The sequence below is a fragment of the Balaenoptera physalus genome, assembly GCF_965194825.1.
Source record: "Balaenoptera physalus genome assembly, chromosome: 15".
NCBI lineage: Eukaryota > Metazoa > Chordata > Mammalia > Artiodactyla > Balaenopteridae > Balaenoptera > Balaenoptera physalus.
This window is the reverse complement of record NC_138894.1, coordinates 32757864-32779924: the sequence shown is the minus strand read 5'-3', so window position 1 is coordinate 32779924 and position 22061 is coordinate 32757864. Positions and strand designations below refer to the sequence as shown.

General features: G+C 45.5%; 1 protein-coding gene and 1 long non-coding RNA gene across 9 annotated transcripts in view; one reads left to right on the top strand and one right to left on the bottom strand.

Moving 5' to 3' along the window:
- Positions 1-22061, top strand: part of LOC309643390 — a 2123356-nt gene that overhangs the window by 2025117 nt on the left and 76178 nt on the right. The gene's annotated exons all lie outside the window — the stretch shown is intronic.
- LOC309643459 (uncharacterized protein C2orf78-like) lies at positions 331-14955 on the bottom strand (the record flags this gene model as incomplete). Its single annotated transcript, XM_082426202.1, has 4 exons — positions 331-2243; positions 3527-4276; positions 7168-7303; positions 14941-14955. 4 exons carry the CDS (start codon positions 14953-14955, stop codon positions 331-333), a joined length of 2814 nt encoding a protein of 937 aa, XP_082282328.1.

Genomic DNA, 22061 nt, shown 5'->3' with positions numbered 1-22061 from the left:
TTTCAACCCAGACCCCTGACCCTGCTTTTTACTTCTGCCATTTCATCCTCACTCCTGCTTCCTTTCCTAAATCCATACGTCTCTTTTGGCCTTCCTAGCCCTGGGCCAAGTTCCTTCCTCTTTCCTCAGTTTTTACCCCTTTCCTTCATTCTCCCATCCAACTTTCAGGCCTTCCTTTCTCACGCCCCAGTTAGCAGCATCTCAAAATTCGAAAGGTTTATTACTCATCTATTAATTCTATTCCATTTACTTATTCGGTTCTATACCTATCTTACCTATGTATGGAAGAACCGCTGGTAGCCAAGGTGGCAGCAAGAATCCTAGCAGCTGTCACCTGACGTATCCGTAGTAGTCAGCAATTTCCATTTCTTTGTCCCTCTGGGTGAAAAATTGCAGCTTCCCCGAAGAGGTGTATCTGGCAGCATTCTCCCGTTGTTGTTGAGCCCGCCTCTTCATGGCCTCTCGCTCTGGCCTCTGCTCTTGTTCGATGGGCTTTGACATGACTGGCTCAGGCACGTTGGGTTCCCTCCATGGAACTCGTTGCTTGCTGAAGTCTTGGAGTAGAAGTTGGGTTTGGAGCTTGGGTGGGGACTGGCGCTTAGTCACAGCAGGGGGAACAGGCTCGCGCTGGAGAGAAGCGCCAGATGAAGTTTTGTAGGGTGCAGGCCTAGGAGCAGCAGGCTGAGGGACACGAGGCTGGGTATGGTTGGTCCAAGCCGGTTGGGTTGGGTTGGCCACAGTTGGCTGAGCTGGTTTGGCGGGACCTGGCAAAGAGGCAGGAGCTGGCTGGGATGAATTGACTGCAGCAGGTTGAGCTGAGTCAGTAGAACCAGGCTGGGCACGGTAAGCCACAGCAGGCCGATGTGAGGCCAGAGACTGTGGCCTCCGAGGAGCGGGTCGAGCTTGAGGCTTGTCCCAGGCAGAAAAAGGCAGAGGTATCAACTTGACCTTCCCAGGAGGAGGCCGCTCACACTGGGATGGAGATGGACACTCTGTTTCAGCACTGCTGTCTGGTTTCTGGGCTTGGACTTGCGTTTTCTCAGGCCTCTTACCCTCACGTGGGGTATGCCGCCGTGGCTGGATCGCTGGGGGTGGCTGGGGGTCTTTGGGGTTGCTTGAATTTCCCAAGAGCCGACAGGAAGAGAGCCCAGTTTTCGTCTCATTCTTCTTCCCCAGCGCATGAAGAACCTTCACAGACTCCAGCATGCGCACGCCAAGGGAGGTTCGAGGCTTTTGAAAGCTCTCTTGGCGAAGCTCAGTTTGGTGTTCCTTTCGCTTCGTGTTGGGGATTGCTGGCTTGTCTTCTGCCTTGACTTTGTTCCCTGACTGCTTGTTCTCTTCAGCCTTGTTTCTTCCTCTGGTCCTTTTGGTCTTTTCCTGCCCATGGCTCTCAGTTTTGCTGATCTTTCCGGATGCAGCTTTCTGAGGTTTGCCTTGAGAGTGCTTGGCCGTGTTCGCAGGAGCCCTGTCACTGACTGCAGCAGTGCATATAACCGCTTCTCCCCCTAACAGGCACTCTGGATCCTTTGGCTGGATTTTGGCCTTGGGAGCACCACCGATAGGCTCAGAGGCTTTCTGTTTGTTCTTCCTGGGTTGATCAGAGGGAACCTTTACGACACTTGGCTTTTCCTGCACCTGATTCACCTTAATGGCTCTGGTGTCTTCAGCTTTGATCACGTTGGGACCTTGGGATCGATCAAGATCTTTCCAAGAATTAAAGAGCTGGGGAAGGTGAATATCCTCCGCCAGTGTAGTAATGTCTGCAAGACCACTGCTAGGTTCAGTCCCATTTTCAAGTGTCCCTAGGTCCTGACGACTCAGGCTGTTCTCTCCCAGATCAGCATTTTCAGAACCAGGCTGCTCCTCTTGGCTGAGGGGATCGGTGCAGGCCAGCGGCTGGGGAATATCAGGGATTCCCAAAGGGAGTAGTGGAGGATCTTGGTTTTCTATTGGGATCTGGTAGGCCTCCAGAGGCTTTGACAGCTTGGTTTTGATATCCTCCACGTTCTTACTCTCTGTTTGTCCCTGGCTTGGAGCTGGAGGCAGGGCCAGGAGACGCCTGGCACTCTGGACTGGAGCTGTCACTGAAATGTCCCCAAGTTCAGATGGTGGGTTACTCTCAAGTATGTGACTGTTTCTGCTACTGCAGGACTTGGGGAGTTCTTGAGTTTGTGTCACACAAAACGTCTGGCTTGGAGGTTGCAATCCCAGGGAATTTTTCATCACCAGGGAAGTCTCCATCACTACAAAGGGATCAAGGGAGAAGTCAGTCCCTGGTAAATGAGATGCTCCCCCTAAACACCAACACAGCAGTCATGTACCTTTCAAGGGGTTCAGGGGCAAGATGGGCAAGGCATTTCTACTAACTCTTCTTAAGGATCATGGACAGTGCCCTATGCTACGAGGTAAGCGGTGACTGTTGTAATGCTTAACTGGTGATCATTTCATGTCACTGATCCTTGGCTCTCTTTGTATCTCATAGGACTGTTGTAAGTCCAATACAAAATGAGTCTTCTTTTTAAACAACTGAAATGTTTTACAAAGCCTAGCATTCTCATATAGAGTCCTTTCAATTCTCCCCACTTTCCCGAGAGGCTAAGAACACTTCACACCATGAACTAGGAGAGGGGGTAGAGCCCTTTCTGATGAAATACAGAAACAAAGACAGAGTCTTAGCCTGCTTGCTCTCTGGACAGGATCTCGGACCACAAGGTCTTAAATCCTGGTATAAATGACGGAAGTGAGGACACTTCAACTGGCACTCTCATAACAAGAGTTCTGAGACACCTTCCAAAGAGACTGTAGCAGTAGACGAGGGAAGGGAGTGCTACAGTGTGGTAGTACAGGGGGAATGCTCGGCTACAGCAGTGAAAAATGTGGTACCTATTGGTGTGCTCTCGGGGTTCTTGTACATGTAGCATAGATGACCTTTACAGTGTCCCTGCCACCTTCCCACCTGCATTAGGTGTTCTTTTTGTTTTTTTGTTTTTTTGTTTTTTTTTAATTGACGTTTATTTATTGATTGATTGTTTGAACTTATTTATTCTACGTATTTATTTTTTTGGCTGCACAGGGTCTTCATTGCTGTGCACGGGCTTTCTCTAGTTGCGGCTAGCGGGGTCTACTCTTGGTTGCGGTGTGCGGGCTTCTCTTGTTGCGGAGCATGCGCTCTAGGCGCGTGGGCTTCGGTAGTTGCGGCTCACGGGCTCTAGAATGCAGGCTCAGTCGTTGTGGCACATGGGCTTAGTTGCTCCACGGCATGTGGGATCTTCCCAGACCAGGGCTCGAACCCGTGTCCCCCGCATTGCATTGGCAGGCGGATTCTTAACCACGGCGCCACCAGGGAAGCCCTAGGTGTTCTTACATAGAGTCTAAAAACAGAGGGCACTGAGCGAAGGTAGTGGTTACTAAAGGCTCAGGATCTATAAATTCTACCTGTCTCTACACCCCTTCCCAGCTGTCGATTTGACCCCATTTGTGAATGCCGACCTCATTCTTCAGCTTTCTCTGCCGTTTGTATACTCACCTTGAAAACTTGTTTCTGTGATGCGTTGAGCAGACACAGGGTGGCAGATTGCAGAGGTGGAAGCTGGTGGTCGGATATTTGTGGGCTGAATCTCCTTCAGTCCCATTCCCATTTCTGGTTGCGCAGAGGCCCTACTTCCTGTGTATGACGCGGAGCCATAGGATTGCGGGCAGGAGCCAAGTTCTCCATACAGTGAAGACCCCAGTGTGCCTTGGTTATAGTAATATACCTGGCTTCCTTCCTGGTAGGGAAGTGACAGGCGGCTATGCCCCTGATTTGGAATCTGAGATGGTGCTCCCTGAGCAAGCCTGGCAGAAAGTGATGGATATAGAGGGACCATGTTATTGGCGTCTGAAGTTTTATCATACTGGGCTGCCATAAACATGGAGGAAGCAGCTGGGTGCCGGTCAGTGAGTGCCAGAGTAAAGTCTCCGAGTGAAGAGGAATTCTTTTCAGTGCTTCCTGTGATGTCCCACTCAAGAACACCTGGATAGGAAGGAGCTGAAGTGGAGATCTGGCTGTGGTCAGTAACTCCAGATAACATAGTCGTGCTGGAATGTTGGTAAAGGTAGGCACTACCCATGAGTGTCTGGAAAGAGGTACCGGTAGCCGATGCCGAACTGACGGCAGGGGCAGAGACTCTGGAGAAGTTGCAGACACTTCGTGTTAGGGAAGTTGCATTGCTCACCACAGGAAGAGAATGCTGCAGAGAATTTAGAGTTCCAAGTAGAGATGGATTTTGGAAATTTTCTGTAAGAACAAGAGGGTCATGAAAAACTCAGGGAGGTTGAGAAATTCTCACTACGTTTGAGGAACAGCATTATCTTAAGGTTCTTGCTCTCAGGACACCTCTACTATCGACCCTTCCTGAGAAACCCAAAATCAGACAGTTAATGATGGCTGTAAGGACTGAGCAGTTTTCCACTCTTCTGTATTAACTGCCTGTGCTCCCATCTTGGGCACAGATGGGCAGAAGAGCCAAGTGGTATGGTTCAGACATTGTTCTCTAGGCTGGAAGCAACCTTCTCCCTGCCCTGTCTTTCCCTTCAGCCTGCACTCGTATTGACTTCTATGCTATTTCCTAGACTGGAAGCATTTTAGAACTAGGAGGCCCTTAGAGAACTTTCTCTTTTTTCAGTCTCATTTCACGAGTAAGGAAACTGAGGCTCAGAGAGGTCGGCTTGACTTGTTCAGGTTCTCTCATTATGTTAGTGTCATTACCAGGTTTCAGAACCTAAGTATCCTGACTTCCTTGCCAGGACTCCACTCTGAGCATGATAGTGCCAGAAAGCAGGAGAAATAGAACTTATAATATAAGCATTTTTTTTGTCCATTAGAAAACAGTACGGCCATTACCATTGTCATCTTCAGTGTCTCCCTTTGCTTGTGCAGTTCCCACGCTATTACCTAGAGTTGACGTATATATAGCTCAGTCCAACTGGTGAACTGAAAGAGTCATTTTTGCCCTCTTCAAGCCTGGTTTCTCATCCTACCTCAAAATGATTACCCGAAAGTGGATTTCTTAAGTGCTTTTGGAAAGAGAAAAGTTATCTGATTACTTCAGATTACTCATCTATAAAGTGGTTATAACACCACCACCAATAATAATAGCAGTAATAATTAATAGATGAATAAGCTGATCTATTGCGTATGATTTATATGGAGGAAGATACAATAAGTTCTAGAAAGACAAAGAAAAATCATGAAAAACATGTTACGTAACGAAAAAGAAATCCATAGATATTAATGAAAACTGGGGTATGTGGGCAAGTATCAAAGCCTAATGAATTTACTAACAAATGACATTCTGTACCATACATGCAATATTATGAAAGTGAATTTTGCCCACTCTATTTTAGTGAATACTATTAACCAAAAAACACGATGGAGGTGATAGAGGTGAATGAATTCCTAGCCAATGCATACAGACAGAGACGATAAATCAGTAAAAAATGCACAACAAGCAACAGAATGCAACAAATGTGAATGTATAGGTAGCCACAACATATGTAGACAAGTATTTCAATGAAAACCGGTACAAAGCAGACAGCAAAATAGTAAGTGTAAAAGAGTTTCATTATTGTGCTCATTCATATTTTTACCCAGCAAGTAACAGGTATTAAGCCTAGGAGAAATATATCTTTCCATGAATATAACTCATATAATAAGCAGAAAGGAAGCTTAAAAAGTATCAAGAAGGTTTTTGTATTTATCCTAGAACTTAGAATCATCTTCCACATCCAAGAAGATGACATCCCAAGACCTCAAAAAACCATCATCCCTAGAATCCAATTAAAAAAGATTTTCAAATGTAAGAAAATCCAAAGGACTCCACAACATTGTTTTAGATAAATGTGGATGTTTGTGTTTTCTTTTTTTCTTTTGCCGCGCCGCGTGGCCCTGGCCGTGAAAGCACCGAGTCCTAAGCGCTGGACCGCCAGGGAATTCCCTAAATGGGGAATTAGAGATGTGGGGCTTGACTTTTTCTTTTTCTTCTCCGGTAGCTAAGATCTACAAGCGAACGATGGCTGTTGATCAATGTGCTCTCTGTGTTAGGAAGGAAATAACTGTAAAAATTGAAAAGCAACCTTGCCTTAGAAGCTACATATCACACAAAGGAAATAGTCCTTCTGATTCAATGTAGAAGATATCATTTAAAATGTTTAATTGGTCAAATGTCTACCTAGTTTAAAAATTAGAAAGAATAGAACACTGAAAAGCAGCCCCCTAGATAACCACTTTGGTTTCTGGTTTCTAGGAAGCATCATTTCTAAAACATACTTCTAAAATGTTTCTATTCCAAACTGTCAAGTGCCAGCTGTATTCAGAGAGGCAATAAAAGAAAGAAAACGGAGTATGACTTTTCTGATAGGCTGCCCTTCCTGGTGATCCCCTGTTCTGGCCTTACTTTCCTTCTTAGTCTGTTAATGTAAGGATTTGCTACCATCAGCTTTGTTTTGCCCTGCTCTGAGCAGATTTCCCTCTGTGCTGTTTCTGCTTTAATTTAAAATCTTTGGCTCCCATCAACATTCCATGGCAAACTGCCTCTTTCTTGAGAGCTCCTCTATGCTTTCCCTCTTCATTCTTATATTTTTTTCCCATCTCTTGGTTCCTGTTGGCCTGTGCTAATGAAAACAATCCTAAACTTGCTTACGTTTGACTCTGTGCCTCCCTATATAGCCCAGTACTCTCCATCCTCTCTCCCTATTCTCTCTTTTCAACTAGTCGAAATACTAGTGGAGGGAGACCATTGGAGATGAAACATCTTGGTATATATCGCTAGTTTTCTGTGTCACCTGGCTTTTCTATGTTTCTGTTGAAACACTCTTTTGAGAAGTCTCTGATTTCATTTTCTACATGGGTACCCTTTAAGGCTCAATATTGGAAAAGAAGGGGATCAGAGTGATCAACCCAATGTGGTATCCTAACGTAACAGATAAGGAAAGCAGCAGGCTTTGTGAGGCAGTCAGTGATTTGTCCAAAGTCACACAGACAGTAAACGTCAAAGTCAAAACTGAAATTAGGTCTCCAGACTTGTAGTTCAATACTTTCCCTCATTATTCCACGCTATTTTGAATCTCCTCCTCAATTTAGGGGCAAAAGAAATCGAACGCAAAACTTTCCAAAGTTTCTTTTCTTACCTGACATGGTCAGAGAAGAGGAGACATCAACTGCAGGTACAAGGGATGAGGAGACAACACTAGAGGATGTCTGAGTGGCTGCAGCTGAACGGCGCACGTGTCCAGTACAAAGGTCACTGGTTACTGGTCCAAACGGCTCCACGGAAACCCCAAGACCTCTACCAAGTGGTAGTAGGTTTGGTAGGAGAGTGATGTCACAAAGCAGGCAGTTGAAAGGTATGAGCTAGCCAATAGGGAGGTCCGATCCCCAACAGGAGGGCGGGCTTGGGTGAAGAGAGCGTAGGAGAGCTAAAACAACCCCTCAATTTCTGAGCTCTGGGGAGGAAATCCTAGAAGACAGATTTACCTCCCCCAGGCTCTTCCATTAGGGAAATCATTGCAACATTTCTTACAGACGTTCATTAATATAATTAACTAACAGTTACTTATATTCTACAGAGTATTCTATTTTATGTATCATATACTTAGAGCTATATAGATCTTATTTAACTAGTATCCTTAGGAAGGAAAGAGCCATGTAGTTTGAACTATTACAGTTGTAACTTGGTTAAAGAGCAGGGTGAAGTTTGTTGAGTGTACCCTGTGGAGAATGTTGTGGTCCAAGGCTCTTCTCTTTTAGTTTCTTCTCCTTGACTCCTACCTTCCTTGGGCTGGGCTAGGCTGGGGGCCAGGTTGGACTTGCGACTTAACATTTCTCTTCCGCTTTCTTTTTTTTTTTTTTTTTTCTTCCATTATGGGCATTGCTTCTAGGACAAGCCTTGATCTTGCATTGGATGTTCCTTCCTGTCAACTTCCAGCAGCAGGAGTCTTCTTTTCAGTGCTTGATGCTTCACGAAATAGACTCTGCCCATTGGCAGCAAATACCAGAGAGCTAGGAGACAGAGCTGGTTGCAGACCTTTCCTCTTCCAGCCTTTGGTTGCAATTGTTTTGCCCATGATTTGCTAGCTCTAGTTCCTTGGGCCACACAGGTATCCTGCCATCCAGCTCTTTTTATATGTGAGAGACATTCTGAACACTGTCCCTCTTTCTTTGCACAGAAGTATATACAGTGTGGCAGTTACCGTAATCTCCTCCCCCTTGCAAACAGCCCCTCTAGAATCTCGGACCTCTAGGACTCTCTGTCTTGCATGCTTGGGTGCAAGGCCAAGCACAATGAAGAGGAGAATAATTAGAGAAAGAGGAGGACATTGGTGGAGAACTGGGAGCAGGTAAGGTGAAAGGGCACCGGAGAAAAGAGATGCATGTAGGTTTTTTGGTTTCTGTGGGAAACAAGTTGACACACTTGGGCCTCATTTTGTATTAACAGAACAGAGAGTTGTAGATATAAGTAGCTAGATCGTGCAGCAACTGCCATGAAGTCTGTACACTGAAGAGAACAGTCTCACATCTAGTTTTCATTTTGTTTTATGTCATATTACCTTATTTATAGCATTCACTGGTATGTTTGTAGAACGCAGATGTTTTCAAATGCTCTGGTTTTGTCTACATGGTTATTTCCTTGTCCTATTTGTAAGGAATCCAACATTGTAAGACATATTGCATGTTTTTCTCTTGACGATTGTTTACCTTGAAGCGTCATGAACTAACTTGAGCTGTTGGATTTTGTGGAGAAACTTTAAAAAGGGTCTGTGAAAAAGGCATTGTGGTGAGTCGCATTATGCACCCGAGCGTAAGGAGCAGATATCTGCCACCAGCCCAGCTTGGCCTGGATTGCCTCTGTGTTAGTTCCCCTGGTTAGTGCTTTTCTCCCTAACCACTCTTGTGACTGTGATAATGTGAGTTAAGGGCTGAGTTGCTAGTGATTTATGTGTGAGGTAGGCTGGTTTGAGGGAGGAAATCTATGGACCTAGTCATTTTCCTTGGTGGTAAGCTTTCAGGGGTGCAAAGATCGATCTTCCTGGGGACTTTTCTGGTACCAGGAAGATATCGCATAGATGGGACCTCCAAAGACACACATTTAATTTTTAGGCCTGTTGTTCCTATTATGGGATGTGAGTTTCTTCACTGATGGGGATGCTGCTTATCTGAGAAGAAACTGTGAAAGGTGGTGTAGTATAGAGGTGTGGCTTAAGCTTTTAAGTTTTCTTCAAGGTTTTTCCCCTAAGCTTCATACTTCAGACGGCCTACTTACATGAGACTAGTATGTGATGTCAGGCTAACAACTTCCTAAATACCTGCAAGCCAGATCAGTGTCTCTTTTCTCTATATTCCCATGGAAATCAAGGGTCCCGCCGAATTTTCCATCGAAACAGTTGATTTGTGCTGTCTCTAGGAATTCTACAGGGCGTACCGTTGCTTCCTAACCGGTGTCATTTGGGAGATCCACCTCTGTACGTTCAAATGATTAATTTTGAGACTCTGCTCGTGTGTGCAGTAAACCCTTTAATTCCCTAAGACCTTCCTTTCCTCCATCTCATACCCCATTAAGCCCGCTTCAGTTTATCTCCTGAATTTCTTTGGAATCTGTCAGCTCTCCCTCAACATCCTAATACTGAACTTGCCTGTCTGTTGCGATTAGGTCCTAACTAGTGTCCATATATCTTGTTTCCCTCCAATCCATTCTTCACACAAGAAAGCTTCAAAGCAAGTTGGAACATTGCTCATAAACATCGCTCACAAACATTGTTTTGAGAATAGAAAACACACTGGTGGCCTTTAAGACTCTGCGTGCTCTAGAATCCTCTCTGCTTCTCTAGCCCCATCTTGTGCCACGTTTGCCCTCACTTTCTATGCTTCAGATACACTGAATTAACCTTAGTTCTCACTCATCTGACAGAAGTCAGTTGAGAAATTATTTTTCACTGTGATTCCTAGCATTAAGGAATTTGATGATCAGGTTTTGTATGAGGACTAAAACTAAACTGGGAAGTGGAAGAATTGCGTTTCAACTGTTTCAGTCAACACGCATGTATTAATGATACCTAAGTATTGAACACCGGGCTAGGTTTCATGAGGGATACAGAAGTTCTGGCCATCTCTGGTTTTGGGTATCCCTTATTTGTTGAGACCTTTGCGTTGTTTGGTTGCCTTTTGTCTGTTTTCCAGATGGGAAAACAGGAACAAGGGAAGTATAGGTTATTACTAGGTGGGGTTGAACAAGTGGAGCAGCAAACTGCAAAGCAGAAAGAAGAGGGACGTACTATAGAGGGATGTGATTTCCATTTTCAAGGCGCCTGCGTCCTGTGCAGGGAGACAGCCTAACATAAAATGTGCCTAACAAAAGATCTATTGACTTCTTACTAAAAATCTCCAGTTCATATAACCCAGGGGTTTATACCTTCTCCTTTAAAAGTTCTATTCCTGGGACTTCCCTGGTGGTCCAGTGGTGAAGACTCTGCGCTTCCAATGCAGCAGGCGTGGGTTCAATCCCTGGTTGGGGAGCTAAGATCCCACATGCTGCGCAGCCAAAGAAATTTTTTTCAAAAGTTATACTCCTGTGTTGTTGAATTTAGTGGTTTAGATTTTGTTTGAATGTTAAGAAGACTTCAGTTTATTTACCAGGAACAAACAAAACATAATGTAAAAATAGTTTCCCAGAAACGATTTCCATCGTTCTCTTCTTCCCTTTCTCCCGCAGACTGACTGGTGTTTCATCTTGACAAGTTCTCTGAAGTTCTCTGTCATTCCATAGGAAAGCGGTCTGGCTTGGAGGTTGCAATCCCAGGGAATTTTTCATCAGCGGGGAAGTCTCCATCACTACAGAGGAATCAAGGTTGAAGTCAGTCCCGGGTAAGTGAGATGCTCCCCCTAAACACCAACACAGCAGTCGTGTACCTTTCAAGGGGTTCAGGGGCAAGATGGGCAAGGCATTTCTACTAACTCTTCTTAAGGATCATGGACAGTGTGCCCTATGCTACGAGGTAAGCGGTGACTGTTGTAATTCTTACTGGTGATCATTTCATGTCACTGATCCTTGGCTCTCTTTGTATCTCATAGGACTGTTGTTAAGTCCAATACAAAATGAGTCTTCTTTTTAAAAAACTGAAATGTTTTACAAAGCCTAGCATTCTCATAGAGAGTCCTTTGAATTCTCCCCACTTTCCCGAGAGGCTAAGAACACTTCACACCATGAACTAGGAGAGGGGGTAGAGCCCTTTCTGATGAAATATAGAAACAAAGACAGAGTCTTAGCCTGCTTGCTCTCTGGACAGGATCTCGGACCACAAGGTCTTAAATCCTGGTATAAATGACGGAAGTGAGGACAGTTCAACTGGCACTCTCATAACAAGAGTTCTGAAACACCTTCCAAAGAGACTGTAGCAGTAGACGAGGGAAGGGAGTGCTACAGTGTGGTAGTACAGGGGGAATGCTCGGCTACAGCAGTGAAAAATGTGGTACCTATTGGTGTGCTCTCGGGGTTCTTGTACATGTAGCATAGATGACCTTTACAGTGTCCCTCCCACCTTCCCACCTGCATTAGGTGTTCTGTTTTTTTGTTTGTTTGTTTGTTTTTAATTTACGTTTATTGATTGATTGATTGATTGAACTTATTTATTCTACGTATTTATTTTTTTGGCTGCACTGGGTCCTCATTGGTGTGCACGGGCTTTCTCTAGTTGCGGCTAGCGGGGTCTACTCTTGGTTGCGGTGTGCGGGCTTCTCATCGCGGTGGCCTCTCTTGTTGCGGAGCATGGGCTGTAGGCGCGTGGGCTTCGGTAGTTGCGGCTCACGGGCTCTGGAATGCAGGCTCAGTCGTTGTGGCACATGCGCTTAGTTGCTGCACGGCATGTGGGATCTTCGCAGACCGGGGCTCGAAGCCGTGTCCCCTGCATTGGCAGGCGCCACCAGGGAAGCCCTAGCTGTTCTTACATAGAGTCTAAAAACAGAGAGCACTGAGAGAAGGTAGTGGTTATTAAAGGCTCAGGATCTAAATTCTACCTGTCTCTACACCCCTTCCCAGCTGTCGATTTGACCCCGTTTGTGAATGCCGACCTCATTCTTCAGCTTGCTCTGCCGTTTGTATACTCACCTTGAAAACTTGTTTCTGTGATGCGTTGAGCAGACACAGGGTGGCAGATTGCAGAGGTGGAAGCTGGTGGTCGGATATTTGCGGGCTGAATCTCCTTCAGTCCCATTCCCATTTCTGGTTGCGCAGAGGCCCTACTTCCTGTGTATGACGCGGAGCCATAGGATTGCGGGCAGGAGCCAAGTTCTCCATACAGTGAAGACCCCAGTGTGCCTTGGTTATAGTAATATACCTGGCTTCCTTCCTGGTAGGGAAGTGACAGGCGGCTATGCCCCTGATTTGTTCGTGGGCCTCCTGATACAGCAGTTCCCTTGGCTCTGGCCCTGTCGTCAGCTGCCCCTAGGAGGACTCTGAGCCCTAGCCACTTCTCTGGTAGATTTGCCTATTCCCCCACTATAATCACACCTGAATAAGGCAACTCAAACCTTTCAGAGATGTGTCGTGAACCTCTTGTTTTCTGAAATACCTATCTGGTGGTTGTGAGACTTAAGGCCAACCTCCCCGAGAGACTTTGTTTCTATTTCTCCTAGTAAACCTAGACTCATCTCCTGTCACCTTCAACTCTACTCCAATTGTGTTCTTTCAACCCAGACCCCTGACCCTGCTTTTTACTTCTGCCATTTCATCCTCACTCCTGCTTCCTTTCCTAAATCCATACGTCTCTTTTGGCCTTCCTAGCCCTGGGCCAAGTTCCTTCCTCTTTCCTCAGTTTTTACCCCTTTCCTTCATTCTCCCATCCAACTTTCAGGCCTTCCTTTCTCACGCCCCAGTTAGCAGCATCTCAAAATTCGAAAGGTTTATTACTCATCTATTAATTCTATTCCATTTACTTATTCGGTTCTATACCTATCTTACCTATGTATGGAAGAACCGCTGGTAGCCAAGGTGGCAGCAAGAATCCTAGCAGCTGTCACCTGACGTATCCGTAGTAGTCAGCAATTTCCATTTCTTTGTCCCTCTGGGTGAAAAATTGCAGCTTCCCCGAAGAGGTGTATCTGGCAGCATTCTCCCGTTGTTGTTGAGCCCGCCTCTTCATGGCCTCTCGCTCTGGCCTCTGCTCTTGTTCGATGGGCTTTGACATGACTGGCTCAGGCACGTTGGGTTCCCTCCATGGAACTCGTTGCTTGCTGAAGTCTTGGAGTAGAAGTTGGGTTTGGAGCTTGGGTGGGGACTGGCGCTTAGTCACAGCAGGGGGAACAGGCTCGCGCTGGAGAGAAGCGCCAGATGAAGTTTTGTAGGGTGCAGGCCTAGGAGCAGCAGGCTGAGGGACACGAGGCTGGGTATGGTTGGTCCAAGCCGGTTGGGTTGGGTTGGCCACAGTTGGCTGAGCTGGTTTGGCGGGACCTGGCAAAGAGGCAGGAGCTGGCTGGGATGAATTGACTGCAGCAGGTTGAGCTGAGTCAGTAGAACCAGGCTGGGCACGGTAAGCCACAGCAGGCCGATGTGAGGCCAGAGACTGTGGCCTCCGAGGAGCGGGTCGAGCTTGAGGCTTGTCCCAGGCAGAAAAAGGCAGAGGTATCAACTTGACCTTCCCAGGAGGAGGCCGCTCACACTGGGATGGAGATGGACACTCTGTTTCAGCACTGCTGTCTGGTTTCTGGGCTTGGACTTGCGTTTTCTCAGGCCTCTTACCCTCACGTGGGGTATGCCGCCGTGGCTGGATCGCTGGGGGTGGCTGGGGGTCTTTGGGGTTGCTTGAATTTCCCAAGAGCCGACAGGAAGAGAGCCCAGTTTTCGTCTCATTCTTCTTCCCCAGCGCATGAAGAACCTTCACAGACTCCAGCATGCGCACGCCAAGGGAGGTTCGAGGCTTTTGAAAGCTCTCTTGGCGAAGCTCAGTTTGGTGTTCCTTTCGCTTCGTGTTGGGGATTGCTGGCTTGTCTTCTGCCTTGACTTTGTTCCCTGACTGCTTGTTCTCTTCAGCCTTGTTTCTTCCTCTGGTCCTTTTGGTCTTTTCCTGCCCATGGCTCTCAGTTTTGCTGATCTTTCCGGATGCAGCTTTCTGAGGTTTGCCTTGAGAGTGCTTGGCCGTGTTCGCAGGAGCCCTGTCACTGACTGCAGCAGTGCATATAACCGCTTCTCCCCCTAACAGGCACGCTGGATCCTTTGGCTGGATTTTGGCCTTGGGAGCACCACCGATAGGCTCAGAGGCTTTCTGTTTGTTCTTCCTGGGTTGATCAGAGGGAACCTTTACGACACTTGGCTTTTCCTGCACCTGATTCACCTTAATGGCTCTGGTGTCTTCAGCTTTGATCACGTTGGGACCTTGGGATCGATCAAGATCTTTCCAAGAATTAAAGAGCTGGGGAAGGTGAATATCCTCCGCCAGTGTAGTAATGTCTGCAAGACCACTGCTAGGTTCAGTCCCATTTTCAAGTGTCCCTAGGTCCTGACGACTCAGGCTGTTCTCTCCCAGATCAGCATTTTCAGAACCAGGCTGCTCCTCTTGGCTGAGGGGATCGGTGCAGGCCAGCGGCTGGGGAATATCAGGGATTCCCAAAGGGAGTAGTGGAGGATCTTGGTTTTCTATTGGGATCTGGTAGGCCTCCAGAGGCTTTGACAGCTTGGTTTTGATATCCTCCACGTTCTTACTCTCTGTTTGTCCCTGGCTTGGAGCTGGAGGCAGGGCCAGGAGACGCCTGGCACTCTGGACTGGAGCTGTCACTGAAATGTCCCCAAGTTCAGATGGTGGGTTACTCTCAAGTATGTGACTGTTTCTGCTACTGCAGGACTTGGGGAGTTCTTGAGTTTGTGTCACACAAAACGTCTGGCTTGGAGGTTGCAATCCCAGGGAATTTTTCATCACCAGGGAAGTCTCCATCACTACAAAGGGATCAAGGGAGAAGTCAGTCCCTGGTAAATGAGATGCTCCCCCTAAACACCAACACAGCAGTCATGTACCTTTCAAGGGGTTCAGGGGCAAGATGGGCAAGGCATTTCTACTAACTCTTCTTAAGGATCATGGACAGTGCCCTATGCTACGAGGTAAGCGGTGACTGTTGTAATGCTTAACTGGTGATCATTTCATGTCACTGATCCTTGGCTCTCTTTGTATCTCATAGGACTGTTGTAAGTCCAATACAAAATGAGTCTTCTTTTTAAACAACTGAAATGTTTTACAAAGCCTAGCATTCTCATATAGAGTCCTTTCAATTCTCCCCACTTTCCCGAGAGGCTAAGAACACTTCACACCATGAACTAGGAGAGGGGGTAGAGCCCTTTCTGATGAAATACAGAAACAAAGACAGAGTCTTAGCCTGCTTGCTCTCTGGACAGGATCTCGGACCACAAGGTCTTAAATCCTGGTATAAATGACGGAAGTGAGGACACTTCAACTGGCACTCTCATAACAAGAGTTCTGAGACACCTTCCAAAGAGACTGTAGCAGTAGACGAGGGAAGGGAGTGCTACAGTGTGGTAGTACAGGGGGAATGCTCGGCTACAGCAGTGAAAAATGTGGTACCTATTGGTGTGCTCTCGGGGTTCTTGTACATGTAGCATAGATGACCTTTACAGTGTCCCTGCCACCTTCCCACCTGCATTAGGTGTTCTTTTTGTTTTTTTGTTTTTTTGTTTTTTTTTAATTGACGTTTATTTATTGATTGATTGTTTGAACTTATTTATTCTACGTATTTATTTTTTTGGCTGCACAGGGTCTTCATTGCTGTGCACGGGCTTTCTCTAGTTGCGGCTAGCGGGGTCTACTCTTGGTTGCGGTGTGCGGGCTTCTCTTGTTGCGGAGCATGCGCTCTAGGCGCGTGGGCTTCGGTAGTTGCGGCTCACGGGCTCTAGAATGCAGGCTCAGTCGTTGTGGCACATGGGCTTAGTTGCTCCACGGCATGTGGGATCTTCCCAGACCAGGGCTCGAACCCGTGTCCCCCGCATTGCATTGGCAGGCGGATTCTTAACCACGGCGCCACCAGGGAAGCCCTAGGTGTTCTTACATAGAGTCTAAAAACAGAGGGCACTGAGCGAAGGTAGTGGTTACTAAAGGCTCAGGATCTATAAATTCTACCTGTCTCTACACCCCTTCCCAGCTGTCGATTTGACCCCATTTGTGAATGCCGACCTCATTCTTCAGCTTTCTCTGCCGTTTGTATACTCACCTTGAAAACTTGTTTCTGTGATGCGTTGAGCAGACACAGGGTGGCAGATTGCAGAGGTGGAAGCTGGTGGTCGGATATTTGTGGGCTGAATCTCCTTCAGTCCCATTCCCATTTCTGGTTGCGCAGAGGCCCTACTTCCTGTGTATGACGCGGAGCCATAGGATTGCGGGCAGGAGCCAAGTTCTCCATACAGTGAAGACCCCAGTGTGCCTTGGTTATAGTAATATACCTGGCTTCCTTCCTGGTAGGGAAGTGACAGGCGGCTATGCCCCTGATTTGGAATCTGAGATGGTGCTCCCTGAGCAAGCCTGGCAGAAAGTGATGGATATAGAGGGACCATGTTATTGGCGTCTGAAGTTTTATCATACTGGGCTGCCATAAACATGGAGGAAGCAGCTGGGTGCCGGTCAGTGAGTGCCAGAGTAAAGTCTCCGAGTGAAGAGGAATTCTTTTCAGTGCTTCCTGTGATGTCCCACTCAAGAACACCTGGATAGGAAGGAGCTGAAGTGGAGATCTGGCTGTGGTCAGTAACTCCAGATAACATAGTCGTGCTGGAATGTTGGTAAAGGTAGGCACTACCCATGAGTGTCTGGAAAGAGGTACCGGTAGCCGATGCCGAACTGACGGCAGGGGCAGAGACTCTGGAGAAGTTGCAGACACTTCGTGTTAGGGAAGTTGCATTGCTCACCACAGGAAGAGAATGCTGCAGAGAATTTAGAGTTCCAAGTAGAGATGGATTTTGGAAATTTTCTGTAAGAACAAGAGGGTCATGAAAAACTCAGGGAGGTTGAGAAATTCTCACTACGTTTGAGGAACAGCATTATCTTAAGGTTCTTGCTCTCAGGACACCTCTACTATCGACCCTTCCTGAGAAACCCAAAATCAGACAGTTAATGATGGCTGTAAGGACTGAGCAGTTTTCCACTCTTCTGTATTAACTGCCTGTGCTCCCATCTTGGGCACAGATGGGCAGAAGAGCCAAGTGGTATGGTTCAGACATTGTTCTCTAGGCTGGAAGCAACCTTCTCCCTGCCCTGTCTTTCCCTTCAGCCTGCACTCGTATTGACTTCTATGCTATTTCCTAGACTGGAAGCATTTTAGAACTAGGAGGCCCTTAGAGAACTTTCTCTTTTTTCAGTCTCATTTCACGAGTAAGGAAACTGAGGCTCAGAGAGGTCGGCTTGACTTGTTCAGGTTCTCTCATTATGTTAGTGTCATTACCAGGTTTCAGAACCTAAGTATCCTGACTTCCTTGCCAGGACTCCACTCTGAGCATGATAGTGCCAGAAAGCAGGAGAAATAGAACTTATAATATAAGCATTTTTTTTGTCCATTAGAAAACAGTACGGCCATTACCATTGTCATCTTCAGTGTCTCCCTTTGCTTGTGCAGTTCCCACGCTATTACCTAGAGTTGACGTATATATAGCTCAGTCCAACTGGTGAACTGAAAGAGTCATTTTTGCCCTCTTCAAGCCTGGTTTCTCATCCTACCTCAAAATGATTACCCGAAAGTGGATTTCTTAAGTGCTTTTGGAAAGAGAAAAGTTATCTGATTACTTCAGATTACTCATCTATAAAGTGGTTATAACACCACCACCAATAATAATAGCAGTAATAATTAATAGATGAATAAGCTGATCTATTGCGTATGATTTATATGGAGGAAGATACAATAAGTTCTAGAAAGACAAAGAAAAATCATGAAAAACATGTTACGTAACGAAAAAGAAATCCATAGATATTAATGAAAACTGGGGTATGTGGGCAAGTATCAAAGCCTAATGAATTTACTAACAAATGACATTCTGTACCATACATGCAATATTATGAAAGTGAATTTTGCCCACTCTATTTTAGTGAATACTATTAACCAAAAAACACGATGGAGGTGATAGAGGTGAATGAATTCCTAGCCAATGCATACAGACAGAGACGATAAATCAGTAAAAAATGCACAACAAGCAACAGAATGCAACAAATGTGAATGTATAGGTAGCCACAACATATGTAGACAAGTATTTCAATGAAAACCGGTACAAAGCAGACAGCAAAATAGTAAGTGTAAAAGAGTTTCATTATTGTGCTCATTCATATTTTTACCCAGCAAGTAACAGGTATTAAGCCTAGGAGAAATATATCTTTTCATGAATATAACTCATATAATAAGCAGAAAGGAAGCTTAAAAAGTATCAAGAAGGTTTTTGTATTTATCCTAGAACTTAGAATCATCTTCCACATCCAAGAAGATGACATCCCAAGACCTCAAAAAACCATCATCCCTAGAATCCAATTAAAAAAGATTTTCAAATGTAAGAAAATCCAAAGGACTCCACAACATTGTTTTAGATAAATGTGGATGTTTGTGTTTTCTTTTTTTCTTTTGCCGCGCCGCGTGGCCCTGGCCGTGAAAGCACCGAGTCCTAAGCGCTGGACCGCCAGGGAATTCCCTAAATGGGGAATTAGAGATGTGGGGCTTGACTTTTTCTTTTTCTTCTCCGGTAGCTAAGATCTACAAGCGAACGATGGCTGTTGATCAATGTGCTCTCTGTGTTAGGAAGGAAATAACTGTAAAAATTGAAAAGCAACCTTGCCTTAGAAGCTACATATCACACAAAGGAAATAGTCCTTCTGATTCAATGTAGAAGATATCATTTAAAATGTTTAATTGGTCAAATGTCTACCTAGTTTAAAAATTAGAAAGAATAGAACACTGAAAAGCAGCCCCCTAGATAACCACTTTGGTTTCTGGTTTCTAGGAAGCATCATTTCTAAAACATACTTCTAAAATGTTTCTATTCCAAACTGTCAAGTGCCAGCTGTATTCAGAGAGGCAATAAAAGAAAGAAAACGGAGTATGACTTTTCTGATAGGCTGCCCTTCCTGGTGATCCCCTGTTCTGGCCTTACTTTCCTTCTTAGTCTGTTAATGTAAGGATTTGCTACCATCAGCTTTGTTTTGCCCTGCTCTGAGCAGATTTCCCTCTGTGCTGTTTCTGCTTTAATTTAAAATCTTTGGCTCCCATCAACATTCCATGGCAAACTGCCTCTTTCTTGAGAGCTCCTCTATGCTTTCCCTCTTCATTCTTATATTTTTTTCCCATCTCTTGGTTCCTGTTGGCCTGTGCTAATGAAAACAATCCTAAACTTGCTTACGTTTGACTCTGTGCCTCCCTATATAGCCCAGTACTCTCCATCCTCTCTCCCTATTCTCTCTTTTCAACTAGTCGAAATACTAGTGGAGGGAGACCATTGGAGATGAAACATCTTGGTATATATCGCTAGTTTTCTGTGTCACCTGGCTTTTCTATGTTTCTGTTGAAACACTCTTTTGAGAAGTCTCTGATTTCATTTTCTACATGGGTACCCTTTAAGGCTCAATATTGGAAAAGAAGGGGATCAGAGTGATCAACCCAATGTGGTATCCTAACGTAACAGATAAGGAAAGCAGCAGGCTTTGTGAGGCAGTCAGTGATTTGTCCAAAGTCACACAGACAGTAAACGTCAAAGTCAAAACTGAAATTAGGTCTCCAGACTTGTAGTTCAATACTTTCCCTCATTATTCCACGCTATTTTGAATCTCCTCCTCAATTTAGGGGCAAAAGAAATCGAACGCAAAACTTTCCAAAGTTTCTTTTCTTACCTGACATGGTCAGAGAAGAGGAGACATCAACTGCAGGTACAAGGGATGAGGAGACAACACTAGAGGATGTCTGAGTGGCTGCAGCTGAACGGCGCACGTGTCCAGTACAAAGGTCACTGGTTACTGGTCCAAACGGCTCCACGGAAACCCCAAGACCTCTACCAAGTGGTAGTAGGTTTGGTAGGAGAGTGATGTCACAAAGCAGGCAGTTGAAAGGTATGAGCTAGCCAATAGGGAGGTCCGATCCCCAACAGGAGGGCGGGCTTGGGTGAAGAGAGCGTAGGAGAGCTAAAACAACCCCTCAATTTCTGAGCTCTGGGGAGGAAATCCTAGAAGACAGATTTACCTCCCCCAGGCTCTTCCATTAGGGAAATCATTGCAACATTTCTTACAGACGTTCATTAATATAATTAACTAACAGTTACTTATATTCTACAGAGTATTCTATTTTATGTATCATATACTTAGAGCTATATAGATCTTATTTAACTAGTATCCTTAGGAAGGAAAGAGCCATGTAGTTTGAACTATTACAGTTGTAACTTGGTTAAAGAGCAGGGTGAAGTTTGTTGAGTGTACCCTGTGGAGAATGTTGTGGTCCAAGGCTCTTCTCCTTGACTCCTACCTTCCTTGGGCTGGGCTAGGCTGGGGGCCAGGTTGGACTTGCGACTTAACATTTCTCTTCCGCTTTCTTTTTTTTTTTTTTTCTTCCATTATGGGCATTGCTTCTAGGACAAGCCTTGGTCTTGCATTGGATGTTCCTTCCTGTCAACTTCCAGCAGCAGGAGTCTTCTTTTCAGTGCTTGATGCTTCACGAAATAGACTCTGCCCATTGGCAGCAAATACCAGAGAGCCAGGAGACAGAGCTGGTTGCAGACCTTTCCTCTTCCAGCCTTTGGTTGCAATTGTTTTGCCCATGATTTGCTAGCTCTAGTTCCTTGGGCCACACAGGTATCCTGCCATCCAGCTCTTTTTATATGTGAGAGACATTCTGAACACTGTCCCTCTTTCTTTGCACAGAAGTATATACAGTGTGGCAGTTACCGTAATCTCCTCCCCCTTGCAAACAGCCCCTCTAGAATCTCGGACCTCTAGGACTCTCTGTCTTGCATGCTTGGGTGCAAGGCCAAGCACAATGAAGAGGAGAATAATTAGAGAAAGAGGAGGACATTGGTGGAGAACTGGGAGCAGGTAAGGTGAAAGGGCACCGGAGAAAAGAGATGCATGTAGGTTTTTTGGTTTCTGTGGGAAACAAGTTGACACACTTGGGCCTCATTTTGTATTAACAGAACAGAGAGTTGTAGATATAAGTAGCTAGATCGTGAAGCAACTGCCATGAAGTCTGTACACTGAAGAGAACAGTCTCACATCTAGTTTTCATTTTGTTTTATGTCATATTACCTTATTTATAGCATTCACTGGTATGTTTGTAGAACGCAGATGTTTTCAAATGCTCTGGTTTTGTCTACATGGTTATTTCCTTGTCCTATTTGTAAGGAATCCAACATTGTAAGACATATTGCATGTTTTTCTCTTGACGATTGTTTACCTTGAAGCGTCATGAACTAACTTGAGCTGTTGGATTTTGTGGAGAAACTTTAAAAAGGGTCTGTGAAAAAGGCATTGTGGTGAGTCGCATTATGCACCCGAGCGTAAGGAGCAGATATCTGCCACCAGCCCAGCTTGGCCTGGATTGCCTCTGTGTTAGTTCCCCTGGTTAGTGCTTTTCTCCCTAACCACTCTTGTGACTGTGATAATGTGAGTTAAGGGCTGAGTTGCTAGTGATTTATGTGTGAGGTAGGCTGGTTTGAGGGAGGAAATCTATGGACCTAGTCATTTTCCTTGGTGGTAAGCTTTCAGGGGTGCAAAGATCGATCTTCCTGGGGACTTCTCTGGTACCAGGAAGATATCGCATAGATGGGACCTCCAAAGACACACATTTAATTTTTAGGCCTGTTGTTCCTATTATGAGATGTGAGTTTCTTCACTGATGGGGATGCTGCTTATCTGAGAAGAAACTGTGAAAGGTGGTGTAGTATAGAGGTGTGGCTTAAGCTTTTAAGTTTTCTTCAAGGTTTTTCCCCTAAGCTTCATACTTCAGACGGCCTACTTACATGAGACTAGTATGTGATGTCAGGCTAACAACTTCCTAAATACCTGCAAGCCAGATCAGTGTCTCT